The sequence below is a fragment of the Ooceraea biroi genome, chromosome 3 (assembly GCF_003672135.1).
Source record: "Ooceraea biroi isolate clonal line C1 chromosome 3, Obir_v5.4, whole genome shotgun sequence".
Classification (NCBI taxonomy): Eukaryota; Metazoa; Arthropoda; class Insecta; order Hymenoptera; family Formicidae; genus Ooceraea; species Ooceraea biroi.
The window spans coordinates 8664345-8679765 of record NC_039508.1 but is presented as its reverse complement, the minus strand read 5'-3'; the positions used below and the strand labels follow the sequence as shown (position 1 = coordinate 8679765).

General features: G+C 37.4%; 1 protein-coding gene across 1 annotated transcript; it reads right to left on the bottom strand.

Annotated features, from left to right (window-relative positions):
* Nucleotides 1-8683: 8683 nt before the first annotated feature.
* On the bottom strand, nucleotides 8684-14426 carry LOC113561590 (formin-like protein 14). The gene is made up of 4 exons (XM_026968098.1): nucleotides 14406-14426; nucleotides 10168-10243; nucleotides 9773-10065; nucleotides 8684-8900 (listed from the first exon to the last, which is right to left on the bottom strand). The coding sequence occupies exons 1-4, from the start codon at nucleotides 14424-14426 to the stop codon at nucleotides 8745-8747; spliced, it is 546 nt and encodes a 181-aa protein (XP_026823899.1). The 3' UTR covers nucleotides 8684-8744.
* Nucleotides 14427-15421: the final 995 nt, after the last annotated feature.

The window sequence follows — 15421 nt, the reverse complement described above, 5'->3', positions numbered from 1 at the left end:
CGAAGAAATGAATTCTGCGACGAAATGATGCGTCGATACGACGATAATAATAGCTATTTCGATCACATAATTTTTTCCGACGAAGCTTCTTTTGAATTAAATGGAGCGGTAAATCGGCATAATTGCCGATATTGGAGTGATGAAATCCTCACTGGATGCTGATCTCCGCACGCAGTATCCCCAAAAACTTAACGTTTGGGCGGGTTTTTGCGAACGTGGTAGTCGGGCCATTCTTCATTAATGGGAATTTGAACGCAGCGATCTATCAGGAGCTATTGCAAAATGAAGTCATACCCGCTCTTGAAAATATGTTTGATGGGAACATAGAAAATATTTGGTTCCAACAAGATGCTGCAGGGCCACACTATGCAGTAGCAGTACGGCAATTTTTGGATAATACTTTTCCAAATCGATGGATAAGAAGACGTGGTCAAATAGAGTGGCCTGCTAGATCACCAGATCTTACACCTGTCGATTATTTTTTTGGGGATATCTTAAAAATAATGTATACGAAACAAAACCTGCCAACCTTGTGGACCTTAGGGAACGTATAATACAGCAAAGCGATCTTATCTCGGCAGAGATGAGACGAAATGTTTTAAATAATTTTTATCTACGACTAGGCCACTGTCAAGCAGCAGACAGAGGTCAATTTGAACACTTACTCAACTAAACGAAACGCACGCACGCACAACAAATACACGTCACGGCAGGGAGGGTTTGGAGTCTTGAAATACCGGAGCAGTGACGAGCCCCGGGGTCCTGATCCCTGCCGTGCACACACACGCGCGCACGCACACACGCACACACGCGCGCGCACACACACGCACGCACACACACGAGGTGTAAATCCGACCGTGCAACCTCCATGCGGTACACCTTGGGTAATGCTAATGCCGGCGGTACTGTGTAACCTTCAAGCCTCATAACTCACAGAGTAATGAGCGAAAAAATACTTTCATATAGTGTTTTGGAAAGCTCTCGAGGTAAGCTACAAGGATATGCAATAATAAATAGGGTGTTCAATTTAAAAAACCAAAGTTGAACTCTTTCTGACTTTGGCATGTTCACTCAAGGTCAAACCAATGACACCAACTTATGTGCCTCTTTGAACCAAACAACTTTTGTCTGAAATATTTCTTTCTAAAATGCATAGTTTATGAAATATTCGACCGTTTCCAGACTTTTGTTACACCCTGTATGCCAAATAAGACTGTCGCCCTCTAGGGACAACATTTAAGACAAATATTATGTAATTAGAACTAAGAGTAAAAGCCTAGAAAAAAAGATATTAGTAATGTAAATTTTATAACATTAAATACAGATGGAGATGATAAAAAGAGCAGTAATTCGTACAAAGTAGGTGCCGGATCTTACGAGAGATGGCGCCACAATCTGTTAGCACGGCAGCATTATCTTCGTCTGTTCATGTGTGTGAAAGTATTATACATACATGTTGCCACACATATGTGTCTACTTTCACTTGATCGCATGCTCGCTCGATTGCTCGTTTTGGCTTCTTCGCGCCTCGCCAGGGTCGGATTATGATTTTTAGGGGCCCGAATTATGAATTGTTGCAATTCATAAATCAATACCCGGTAAAAAATTTTTTATACATCATCATATAAAACTGTACGTAATTATATAGAAACATAAAATTATGTATCAAATATATCCATACATACTTCCTTTCTCTTGTATAATTTCTCATATATGTAGAACAAATAATTGAAAAATAAGTAGAAAAGTAATTTGCGCATTGTCTTTTTGTAAAATTGTTATTTTGTATAATTGTGAGATAATATTTTATCATCATCATATATAATCGTATATAACATGTTTCTATATAGAAATATGTTATATACGATTATATATGATGATGTATAAAATATTATCTATACAGGGTGTCTCGCGTAAGTTGTCCAATCGCTCAGCTGCAGGTAGATCTCGTTAAGTTGAACGAAAAAGTCTTATACCAATTTGCATTTTGCACGCAAAATTTTGAGATATTAATGAAACAAGCTGAGCGAATCGTTACGCGCGATACGGCGCGAGGCGAGTAGGCGGGAATAGTAGGCTAGCCGCGCGCGCGACGCGATGGCTGCGAGTATCGGGTTACAGCGGCAGGCGGAACGACGCGTGGACAATAATTTCTCGGCGTCTCATTCACGCGCACGTGTTGACAGTCTCGTTCACGCACCGAGAATGTGTTGTCACACATTTCTTTTTTATACAGTTTTCAAGTTTTATTAATTTATTAATATTATTATTATTACTATTACTATTAATTATATTAATTTATTACTATTATTAATTAATATGGTTAATAATATTAATTGATATTATTACTCAGTATTTTCGTGCTATCTTGTCCACACCACCTGGCGGTAGATAGCATGGCGCGTTTTTTTTAAGTGGTTTCCCCAATAGGTCTAATCCACTCTAATTACTTAATGTAATAATTGTTCGAAGTGCCGTCCTCCCTCTTGTACACAGATTTCGGCTCTTCGACTAATATTGCGCGTCGCACGGTACGCCATGTCCGGCGTGATGGTATCGAAGGCCGCAACAATAGCTTCACGGACTTCTTGTTCTGCACCATCACGCCGGTGCTCTATCGCATTTTTAATATACCCCCATACGAAATAATCTAATGCATTTAAATCAGGCGACCGTGCCGGCCAGATGATTGGGTCACCTCGACCCATCCACCTGTCCGGAAAACGCGCGTCTAAAATATCCCGCACTTGCCTGCTGTAATGTGCAGGAGCTCCATCGTGTTGATAAATCAACTTCTGCCGTATGTCGAGGGGAACATCTTCAAGGAGCAATGGAAGTTGATTCTGAATAAAAGCCGCGTACAGTGGTCCGTTTAACCGCGGCGGAAGAAAATACGGACCGATCTGAAAATTATCATGAAACGTTAGCAGATAGGAGCGGAAGAAAAGTTGAAATAAAAGCTGAAATAAAAGATGTACTCACCGCTCGATTTCCAATTACGCCAGCCCAAATATTTATGCTCCAACGATATTGGAATGCACCTTCTCGAACGGCGTGCGGATTTTCTTCTTGCCATTGCAAGAAGTTGCGTGAATTAAACACGCCGTTCGGTGTGAAGGTGGCCTCGTCCGTCCACAGGATGCAGTCGGGGAAGGAAATATTCCGCCGACACTGCGCGAGGAACCCTATACGTATTTCACTGATAATTAAGACGAATAGACGATAAATACACTGCAAATGTCAAATAAAGATAATAGAAATACCTTCACAAAAAAAGACGCGCGATTGTAAATCGCCGGGAAGAAGCTGCTGCACCCGTTGGTAATGATACGGATGCAGTCTGTTCCTCCGTAATGTGCGATGTATTACATCCTTGGATATGCCGAGTGTATTTGCTGCTCGACGCACACTGTATCCGGGATTTCTCTCAAATTCCCGTAGAATTCGTTCCTCGTCGCGGACGTGCAGATGCACTGCTCTTCCGGGTCGTACATTTGAAAGGAGAGACCCCGTTTCTCGCAATCTTTGGACGTTTCGTAAGATTGTTCTTCGCGACGGATGTTGACGTTCGGGGAATCTTTCCGCGTATAAGCGTTCCGCGGCCAATGAATTTTCGCCCGCCATTCCATACGTGATAATCATATCCGTATATTCACTTGCGGTAAATTGGGCCATAATGCAATAAAAGCTCGATTTGCCTCGTACGGAACCGAATCGTGCACTGCAGCGTAAGCGTCGAAGACGAGCTGGGCGTGTCCCGATCGCGAACACGATCACACGCGCGGAGTTGCAGAGATGAAACCGGTACAGCCCAGCGCTGAGCTCGGAAGCGTGCGTCGTGCGAATCCGAAGACTCGCTAGAGTGATTGTGACGGGTTTGAACCAAGTAAATTAACCAGTTGCAAATTTGCTTTACGTTTATTCGATATAACAGTTGATGACCGTCGGGACGCGGGTTGAGGTTGGCCGTCGGAAACGAGCGAGGCGCGCGGGCCGTCTGGATCGAGTGATTCCTCCGCGATCTCGGGGGGTTTGGCTGGTGCCGACCGATCGTCCTTCCTCGTTTTAGTGACGATTGACGGATTGTGGGTGATTAATCGGTCCGCCACAGTTCTTTCCGACACGCTTCGCTCGATTTCGCCGCACGCCCGACGGACGATACACAAGCACAGCACAGTTATAGTTTATATAGGTTTATGCGCGATTGCTGCCGAATAGGCACCGACAAATCGCACACTGATTAGCGGAATTGGATCGACGAATCCAAATCAGACCGCGAACTGCTAAATCGTCGCGATTACAGCACAGTAGGCAGTTTCGCGACGCCGAATGCCGATATGGAGTACGGTGCTTGTAACTCCGTTGATTTGAGTACCGCGCGGGTAGTAGCAGGCGACAGACTCGTTAATGTACTTGAACAGCTGAGCACGGAGCGGGCGAAGAGCAGGCACCCGACTGACTCGATTCGACGAGCGATCGGCGACGGTTAGCCAGAAATTTGGTTTTTGCCAAAACGTGTGGTTGCGTATCATTGGCTGATCACCGATCACGCGTTTGAAGCGAGGCAATCGATATAAACACGACGAGTCGTTAGAGTCACTAAATTTCGGAGCGCGATGTATCAGCTAATAGTATCGCAACAATGAACAATGAAGAAAGAAACGCGGAGCTATCGGCGTCGTAAATTTAGAACTTTCGATATATAATCGCGCACGCTGGTTTGCGAACACGAGCATTTCGACAATAAACAATTGACGCTCGCAAATTGCCAGTGCCGGAAGAAAGACATTCTGTACCTTTGACTTAATTTTATAACTATAAAAAATTCTCTATAAAAACATCGAAAAATGTCCAAAGATTATGCGAAACAGGATCTGTCGATTCAAACCGCGTACGATCTAATGCAATAATGCGTCACCACGTTTCTAAAGATGTTTTTATACAGAAATTTTTTAATGTTATAAAATTAAGTCAAAGGTACAGAATGTCTTTCTTCCGTCACTGGCAGTTTGCGAGCGTCAATTGTTTATTGTCGAAATGCTCGTCTTCGACGCTTACGCTGCAGTGCACGATTCGGTTCCGTACGAGGCAAATCGAGCTTTTATTGCATTATGGCCCAATTTACCGCAAGTGAATATACGGATATGATTATCACGTATGGAATGGCGGGCGAAAATTCATTGGCCGCGGAACGCTTATACGCGGAAAGATTCCCCGAACGTCAACATCCGTCGCGAAGAACAATCTTACGAAACGTCCAAAGATTGCGAGAAACGGGGTCTCTCCTTTCAAATGTACGACCCGGAAGAGCAGTGCATCTGCACGTCCGCGACGAGGAACGAATTCTACGGGAATTTGAGAGAAATCCCGGATACAGTGTGCGTCGAGCAGCAAATACACTCGGCATATCCAAGGATGTAATACATCGCACATTACGGAGGAACAGACTGCATCCGTATCATTACCAACGGGTGCAGCAGCTTCTTCCCGGCGATTTACAATCGCGCGTCTTTTTTTGTGAAGGTATTTCTATTATCTTTATTTGACATTTGCAGTGTATTTATCGTCTATTCGTCTTAATTATCAGTGAAATACGTATAGGGTTCCTCGCGCAGTGTCGGCGGAATATTTCCTTCCCCGACTGCATCCTGTGGACGGACGAGGCCACCTTCACACCGAACGGCGTGTTTAATTCACGCAACTTCTTGCAATGGCAAGAAGAAAATCCGCACGCCGTTCGAGAAGGTGCATTCCAATATCGTTGGAGCATAAATATTTGGGCTGGCGTAATTGGAAATCGAGCGGTGAGTACATCTTTTATTTCAGCTTTTATTTCAACTTTTCTTCCGCTCCTATCTGCTAACGTTTCATGATAATTTTCAGATCGGTCCGTATTTTCTTCCGCCGCGGTTAAACGGACCACTGTACGCGGCTTTTATTCAGAATCAACTTCCATTGCTCCTTGAAGATGTTCCCCTCGACATACGGCAGAAGTTGATTTATCAACACGATGGAGCTCCTGCACATTACAGCAGGCAAGTGCGGGATATTTTAGACGCGCGTTTTCCGGACAGGTGGATGGGTCGAGGTGACCCAATCATCTGGCCGGCACGGTCGCCTGATTTAAATGCATTAGATTATTTCGTATGGGGGTATATTAAAAATGCGATAGAGCACCGGCGTGATGGTGCAGAACAAGAAGTCCGTGAAGCTATTGTTGCGGCCTTCGATACCATCACGCCGGACATGGCGTACCGTGCGACGCGCAATATTAGTCGAAGAGCCGAAATCTGTGTACAAGAGGGAGGACGGCACTTCGAACAATTATTACATTAAGTAATTAGAGTGGATTAGACCTATTGGGGAAACCACTTAAAAAAAACGCGCCATGCTATCTACCGCCAGGTGGTGTGGACAAGATAGCACGAAAATACTGAGTAATAATATCAATTAATATTATTAACCATATTAATTAATAATAGTAATAAATTAATATAATTAATAGTAATAGTAATAATAATAATATTAATAAATTAATAAAACTTGAAAACTGTATAAAAAAGAAATGTGTGACAACACATTCTCGGTGCGTGAACGAGACTGTCAACACGTGCGCGTGAATGAGACGCCGAGAAATTATTGTCCACGCGTCGTTCCGCCTGCCGCTGTAACCCGATACTCGCAGCCATCGCGTCGCGCGCGCGGCTAGCCTACTATTCCCGCCTACTCGCCTCGCGCCGTATCGCGCGTAACGATTCGCTCAGCTTGTTTCATTAATATCTCAAAATTTTGCGTGCAAAATGCAAATTGGTATAAGACTTTTTCGTTCAACTTAACGAGATCTACCTGCAGCTGAGCGATTGGACAACTTACGCGGGACACCCTGTATATACAAAAGGTATTTATTGTTCGACAATTCTGGCAAGTGTAATACAAAAGTTATCTGGCGGAATTATTATTATTGATATTATCTATATATATAGAAACATGTTATATACGATTATATATGATGATGTATAAAATATTATCTCACAATTATACAAAATCACAATTTTACAAAAAGACAATGCGCAAATTACTTTTCTACTTATTTTTCAATTATTTTTCTTATTACTTGTTTTACATATATGTGATCAGAAATTATACAAGAGAAAGGAAGTATGTATGGACATATATGGACATATTTGATACATAATTACGTATAGTTTTATATGATGATCTATAAAAAATTTTTTACCGGGATTGTTCTTCCAAATCTTGAGAGTAAACCTCTACAAGAGTTTTGGTGCTTACTTGCATTTCATCGCTCGCTCTTTCTGTCTCTCATTCACTCACGCAGTCATTCAGTCTCTTTCTAATCAGTCGATCGTTGTTTCATGCTTTTGGAATATTTCATTTCACGTTCTCGCTTCTCTCCTTCACTATATTTATGATTACCCGTTATGATATTCTTTCTTTCATACTGCTTGTATTTTTTACATTCTTTGCATTTTTGCAAACATAGAAATAAATGTATATTGTATATATAAAATTTTTATGCATTGATTGCTCGCAGATAATGTTCATTCACGCCTATTTATTTTATTTCTTTGCCGTATAACTTACGTATGAATGTATTAAATAAATGTATATAATATGAATATATTATATGTATATATACATATACACATTTTTATTTTATAGTAGATATGAAGTATTAAAAATATAAGGTATAGTTTTCTTTTATATTAATAAATATAACTATAATATAATAATATAATAACATAATATAATATGTATTCTTTACATGTACTAAATGTTCTTAACATGTACTACATAAACATAATTTAAATATCTGTATATGTATTATATGGATATATGTATGTTTTTTTTACAACTAATTGTTAAAAAATTATGTTTATTGTATACATGTAAAGAATACATGTTATATTATATTATTATTTTATGTTACATTATCATAGGCATATTTATTAATATAAAATAACTTATACGTATAGAATGTTGCGTCCGGGGCGTCTTCGGAGCGCGCAGCTGATTACGATCAGCTCGTAACACCGGGTGGTTCCAAAATACAGAGCCACCTCCCACACAACAATAATACTTCATGTATATTATAAAATAAAATGTATACATATACATATATATATGTATGTGTGTGTGTGTGTGTGTGTGTGTATGATATAGATTTTATAATATTCATTACATTTATTTTATGGATTCATACGTAACTTATACGGCAAAGAAATAAAATAAATAGAAGTGATAGGGCATTATATCTGTGAATAATCAATGCATAAAAATTATATATATATATAATATACAGTTCTTCTTACGTTTGCGAAAATGTAAACGACGTAAAAAGTAAAAGGGACATGAAAGAAATTCGGATAATCAGTGTGAAAACAGAGAAGCGCGAACATGATGAAACCAAACATGTCAAAGGCATGAAACAACGATATAGTAAACGACTGATTAGAAAGAAACTGAATGACTGCGTGAGGGAGGGAGGGAGAGAGAGAGAGACGAGCGAAGGAACCAGAACGAGCAATTGAATATAAGGTAACTTTTCAATATTGTACGTTTTTGATCATTTTTTTTCTAAGCAATCTAATGCAGGTAAAAGGATGTCTGGGAATTTATTGGGAAATTGTGCACATGTAATAAAAAATTAAATACATCAATATATTTTTTATATATTTATTATATAGAATGGAATGGAGAAGGCATATTTTTAAAGATAATTTTTAATATCTGTATGGATATGGGTACGGTGCATACGGTGTGGACGGCGGCGACGCGTACGGTGCATACGGTGTGGGAGGCGGCGGTGGTAGGGGTAGTGTATACCCCATTCTCCTTCTCTCCACTTGCAGCGCGCGACGAATGATATTTTTCACTTGCTGAAAAAATACATTTTTTAACTGTAAACAAATTATATTAATCGACCAACTCGCTGTATGTAATTTTTATTCAAATGTGAATTTATTAATAAACACAACGTTTCGATCGTGATTCCGAAACTTTTCAAGCGCTAGTTCAGTCAAAAATATGAAATTGTTGTGTCAGATTGTACAAACCATGAAGCACTCAAATTAAATTAAAAATGTATAAAACATAAAAAGTAGTTAATTATAATTGAAATGTATGTTAACTGTAAGACTTGTCAAAAGAATGGAAAGAAAACGTGTAAACAAAAAAAGTACTTATTTTGTTTCCACGTTTCCTTTCTTTTCATTCGTTTTCATTCTTTTGACAAATCTGACAGTTAACATATATTTTATTTATAATTGACTACTTTTTATGTTTTTATACATTTTAAATTTAATTTGACTACTCCATGGTTTGTACAATCTGACATACAACAATTTCATATTTCTGACTTGACTAGCACTTGAAAAGGATCGGAATCACGATCGAAACGTTGTGTTTATTTGAATAAAAATAACATATAGCCAGTTGGTCGATTAATATAATTTGTTTACAGTTAATTATTACTGGCGAAAAATTGCGTGCGTGCATGCGTGCATGCGTATGTGTGCGCGCGCGTGTGCATGCGTGTGATGCGTAACGTAAGCGTATTTGCGTGTAACAGAAAAAAGTAAGGAATGAGTGAACGAAGGAATGAGCGAGCGAACGAATATGTCAACGAGCAAAGAAGCAAGAGAGAGAGAAAGCGAGAGAACGAGCGAGCGAGCGAATGAATGAAGAAACATGCGCGCGCGAACGAACAAAACTGAACCTAACCAAATATAATTATAGAAAAAGTACTTACTTTATGCGATACGGGCGCCCCTCTTCCTCTTCCTCTTCCTTTTCCTGCATCCCGTGACGGTGGATGATCCGTTGTTTGTTGCCCCGTCGACGGTGGTATCGTCACCGTCGTCGTCGTTGTTTGTTGCCCCGTTGGCGGTGGTGATTGCGACAGTGGTGGCGATGGTACCATCGCCGTCGTCGTTGTTTGTTGCTCCGTCAACGGTGGTGGTTGCGATGGTGGTGGCGGTGGTATTATCGCCGTCGTCGTTTCCGGATGCGTTGTTTCCGGATGCGTTGCGCCCTCGCTTTTTGCTGTAATAACAAAAATATTATAATGTATTAATATATATATATATATATGTATATATATCATGGGTGTGTATATATCAACATACACACACATATAATTCTTACCTTTTCTATATGTTCGCCGCGGTATGGTCGTCCGGTCGTAACACAATTGCGACTGGCGCGAGCAGAACAAGGAGGCCTGCCGATATCGGCGGAAAACAAATGAACTTCTTGTATGTTAACGGATGGTGTGTAGAGTGCCGAAAATAGTCCGCGTTTCGCCCGGATTAACATTTTGCACCCCTTTTTCAAATATATATAATAAAAAAACAAAGAAATTTTGAAATGTTGAAATATTTTCAATACGTATTACATATAAGGTACCCTACAGTAATGTCAGATTATAGATATATTTATAATATATACATTTATGTATTACAAATATATACTCCTTATAATATTACCATTAATAATACAACTTGTAATTCATAAATGTGTATATACAGGGTGTCCCGGGTTTTAACCGACAAACTGCGGGAGCATATTCTACTAGTGGAAATAAGAAAAAATTCTTATATCGAGTTTGCTTAGAAATGCTTTATTACAAAGTTATAAACCAATATTGAAAAGAAATGTGAGATAAGTAACAACGGAACATAGTGTAGAATTTGGAAGGTCGAAGATGTTTATGTTATGTGTATTCCACGTGTATTCATGTTCACTATGTGAAACGATTCAGTATGATTGTTACTTTCACAACCGTAGCTGTTAGATTTCAATCGTCGTGCGAATTAGCAATTACTATCAGAATGCCAAAAGTGTTTTCAAATGAGGAATACACCGATATTCATTTCGTGTACGGATTCTGTGACGGAAATGCACGAGCTGCCGTACGAGAGTATCAACGTAGATTTCCTAACAGGAGAGCACCAGATAGATTTAAAGCAACGAGTTACTAATTCAGTTACTGAGATGCAACAAAATTTTCAGGAATGTCGTACCGTAACAAATTCTGTACTACGTCGGTGTCTAGCTTGTATCGATGTGCAAGGACAACATTTTGAAATGCGTCACTAAATCATTGCGTAAATAATTTATATTTTTGTGAAAAAATCCGTTGTTACTTATCTCATATTTCTTTTCAATATTGGTTTATAACTTTGTAATAAAGCATTTCTAAGCAAACTCGATATAAGAATTTTTTCTTATTTCCACTAGTAGAATATGCTCCCGCAGTTTGTCGGTTAAAACCCGGGACACCCTGTATATATATATATATATATATATACAGGGTGTTAAATTTCAAACGTAACAGGTGGAATATCTCGTAAACAATGCATTTAAAAAAAAATGTTTCCTACAAAAGTTGTAGGGTTTCGGAGGGAACATAACATAATAATATTCATATAACCTTGGGCGGCGTCTCCAAGGTCAAGTGGAGGTGAGAATGAACTTTTTAAATGGAAACCCATATTTTTTATTATTACATCTTTTTCTACTAATTAATTTGAACAACGTTTGTCTAAAGCATTTTTTTATTTACCTAATATTTTTTAAGATAGTCAAGAAAAACTTGATAACTCTTTCAACATTCAGTTTACGATATTGAAGATTAAATGACGGAACGAAAGGACTCAGAAAAGAAAAAATAAAATAATTAATTAAGCAAATAAGAAATAGACTTTATTAATACATCTTCATTCAAAAATGAAAGAAGTTTTGCAAAAAGAATTTTTAGAAAAAGTAACGAAGTCAACCAAATTCTTTCATTTTTGAATGAAGATTTATTAATAAAGTCTATTTCTTATTTGCTTAATTAATTATTTTATTTTTTCTTTTCTGAGTCCTTTCGTTCCGTCATTTAATCTTCAATATCGTAAACTGAACGTTGAAAGAGTTATCAAGTTTTTCTTGACTATCTTAAAAAATATTAGGTAAATAAAAAAATGTTTTAGACAAAAGTTGTTCAAATTAATTAGTAGAAAAAGATGTAATAATAAAAAATATGGGTTTCCATTAAAAAAATGCATTTTCACCTCCACTTGACCTTGAAGGCGCCGCCCAAGGTTATATGAATATTACTATGTTATATTCCCTCCGAAACCCTATAACTTTTGTAGGAAACATTGTTTTCTAAAATACATTGTTTACGAGATATTCCACCTGTTACGTTTGAAATTTAACACCCTATATATATATATGTATGTATGTATGTATGTATATATTATAAATATATCCATAATCTGATATCATTGTGAGGTAAAAATTAATATAATTATTATTTATTTATATAAATATATTTATATATATATATATATATATATGTATGTACAAATATTTTTTTATACCAATCTAAACTATTATGCGCAGGGATACGTGTAAATGTAGTGAATAAATGCATACTGCAGACTGCATGCTATCGTACATTATTGCGCTTTCCAAACACTACACATACACAACTATTACAAAACTACTAATTGAATTGCACTGAGCGACAACAGAGGGTGCGTTCTGAATCGCGCATGAAGCGCGCATTATATATATTATGCGTAACATTCATTATAGATAAATGCGCGCATATGCGCGATTCCGAACGCACCCAGAGTGATAAGGATAGTGTCGCGCGGCAGAAATAATTGAACTTCAACTGTTGAAGCAGATCGGATAGTATCCGTTGCAGCTAACACGAAAGTGTGTGTGCAAATATTATTTTCACTATCTATGATATAACACACAGTATAATAATTAATAAATTATTACTGTTGTGATGGGTGTACATTGTGGAAAGAAGTTGCGTCCGTCTTTGACCAGGTTCTCCAGGAGAAAAGCATACGTACAAAGGTTAGTGTCTTGTATATGAGATTTTCATAACAATGAGACAGACAGACAGATAGACTGGTAGACAGACAGGTAGACAGACAGATAGGTAGACAAACATACAGACAGATACTTCATCACTTTATCATTCTCTGTGTATAACGAAAAAATTATTTTTACAGATTTAATAAACATTTATTATTTTGTTAAATATTGTAGGTTATTAAAGTAATAAAGTTCTAAATATTGTTTTTCGTAATGCAGAAAAATGCAACCGTTGAAAAATAAAAATGTTGTTTGTTTGTTCATCTTTATCTTGAATTAAAAATAAACTGTATGCAGTTATTCTATTTATAATTTATAGTAACAATTGTAATGTTATGCTAGAAGCGTTTACTCGACGATATAGATTAAAATAAATATCGGAAGCGTCTATTCCGGCGGTACTAATTCAAATAAAAATCAGAAGCGTCTATCCCGACGGTACTAATTGCAATAAATATCAGAAGCGTCTATCCCGACGGTACTGATTCCAATAAATATCGGACGCATCTATTCCGACAGTACTAATTCAAATAAAAATCAGAAGCGTCTATCCTGACGGTACTGATTGCAATAAATATCAGAAGCGTCTATCCCGACGGTACTGATTACAATAAAAATCAGAGACATCTGGTCTGACAGTACTACTTATTACAAATAGAATAACAGCATACAGTTAATTTTTAATTCAAGTTGAAGTCCATAAAATAAGTGTTATATATATATATATATATATATGGCAATCGGTTATTTTGACGACAGCAACAAATCAAGTATTTTATTGCATACGTAAGAGTACATTGACTCTCTGACGTATACATTACTTGAAATTTTATCATACAATGCCTAATACGTATGTATAACGCATTATGTATAGATCGGCTAGTACAGCGACAGTACAAAACTACGTATACATTATACTAATTGACTAATTTAGCGACACTATTACTACATAGTACATTATACTAATTGGCTAATTCAGCGACACTATATTAGCTATATCGACCTCAATAAAGTTAGCCGGACAACTTCGACTTCAAAACATTTTTTTTACGACTCGTTTGTTAGTGGTTTGTTGTTGATTGCTAGATTAATTAAAACATTTGTTAGACAATATTTTCTATGTAAATACGAAAGCAATTTTTAATGTCAAGATAGCCGGTAAATTACAATTTTTGTTTAAAAATAGGCTTAATCGATGCGGAATTGTTTGTTTTTCCGAATAAACTAATTAAAACGTTTCTTGGATCACGGTTTCGCTTCAAAAAGCGAATCTATTCAAAAGAAGAGATGAAATTCCATCAGTAGTTTCCCTTCTATGTTATTGAATGATTTAAGGTATAAGAAATACTGTCATTTTAGTTCAGGACAAATGGAGTTTATTCAGCGATTTCGAAGGGGACAGTCGTCAGGTACACAACGGTTGTTCCGAGTTTTCTTTTTTTCAACTTGTTATTTCGTATTTTGTATTTCACCCATTTTTGCAATTGGCCGTATCGAACCTGAAAGGGATTGGGTGCCATTAAACACAAAGAAGAAGAAGAAGAAGAAGTTCAGGACAAATATCGTGCATGTGATATCACAGGACGAATATTGTTAATATTCGTCCTGTGATATATTTAATTATGATAAGAAAGACTTGCTCAGACCGTTTGAGTACATCATGAAGAACAGGTAATGTAATTTTATTCTATAAATTAATTTTACCTTTATTTACTTTGTAGTTGTAATCAAGTAATCCAATGTTATAGATCCATGTAGAACGTTCTTTATAAAGATTTTTATGAGGAGGTGGTCCTTCATAATTTATTTATTTATCACTGTGTATGAGAGGAACTTCACACATGTTATTATTTTCTTTTTGCAATAAAAGGCATACGGCATGTTGAGTTTAATACATCCATCACTGTACTACAAGAGGAAGCTGCAACGAGAGGATTGGATGACGATGTTCTCAGTCAGCTGACAAACGTTATTGTAGATACAGATTTACGTTAGTATCAGGAAGGACTGCAGCATTTTTGTTACTGATAATTTACAGTCATTTAAAGATCCACAAAAGGAAGGCTTCCATGTTATTATTTTGAGTCCTACAAGAGAATTGACCAAACAAAAATATAGAGAACATTTAAGACTGAGCGATGGTTGTGATTTTAGAATGTGTATTATTAGTAAAGTAATCAGGCTCTCTTCAAATATGGACCATCAAGTTCTTAAAAATTCAGTAAGTAGTGTGCAGCAAGTCAAGTTTTTGTAATAAAAATAGTTATCTCTAAGATCTGTATTGCAGATATTTTAATTACTACACCAAAGCGACTAGTCTTTCTTTTAAATCAAGATGATCAAGATTTAGATTCAAGCCCGTTATGGTGCGCGATAGATCCAGAGAACATCTTTTAATCAGAAATAAGAGCGAGGAGATAGCAAGTGAGTACGTAGACGAGAAGTGTGAGGATCAGGAGAATAAAGAGCCTAATATTGACAAGGAGAACAAATCTGTGCAGAAAACGAACAGTCG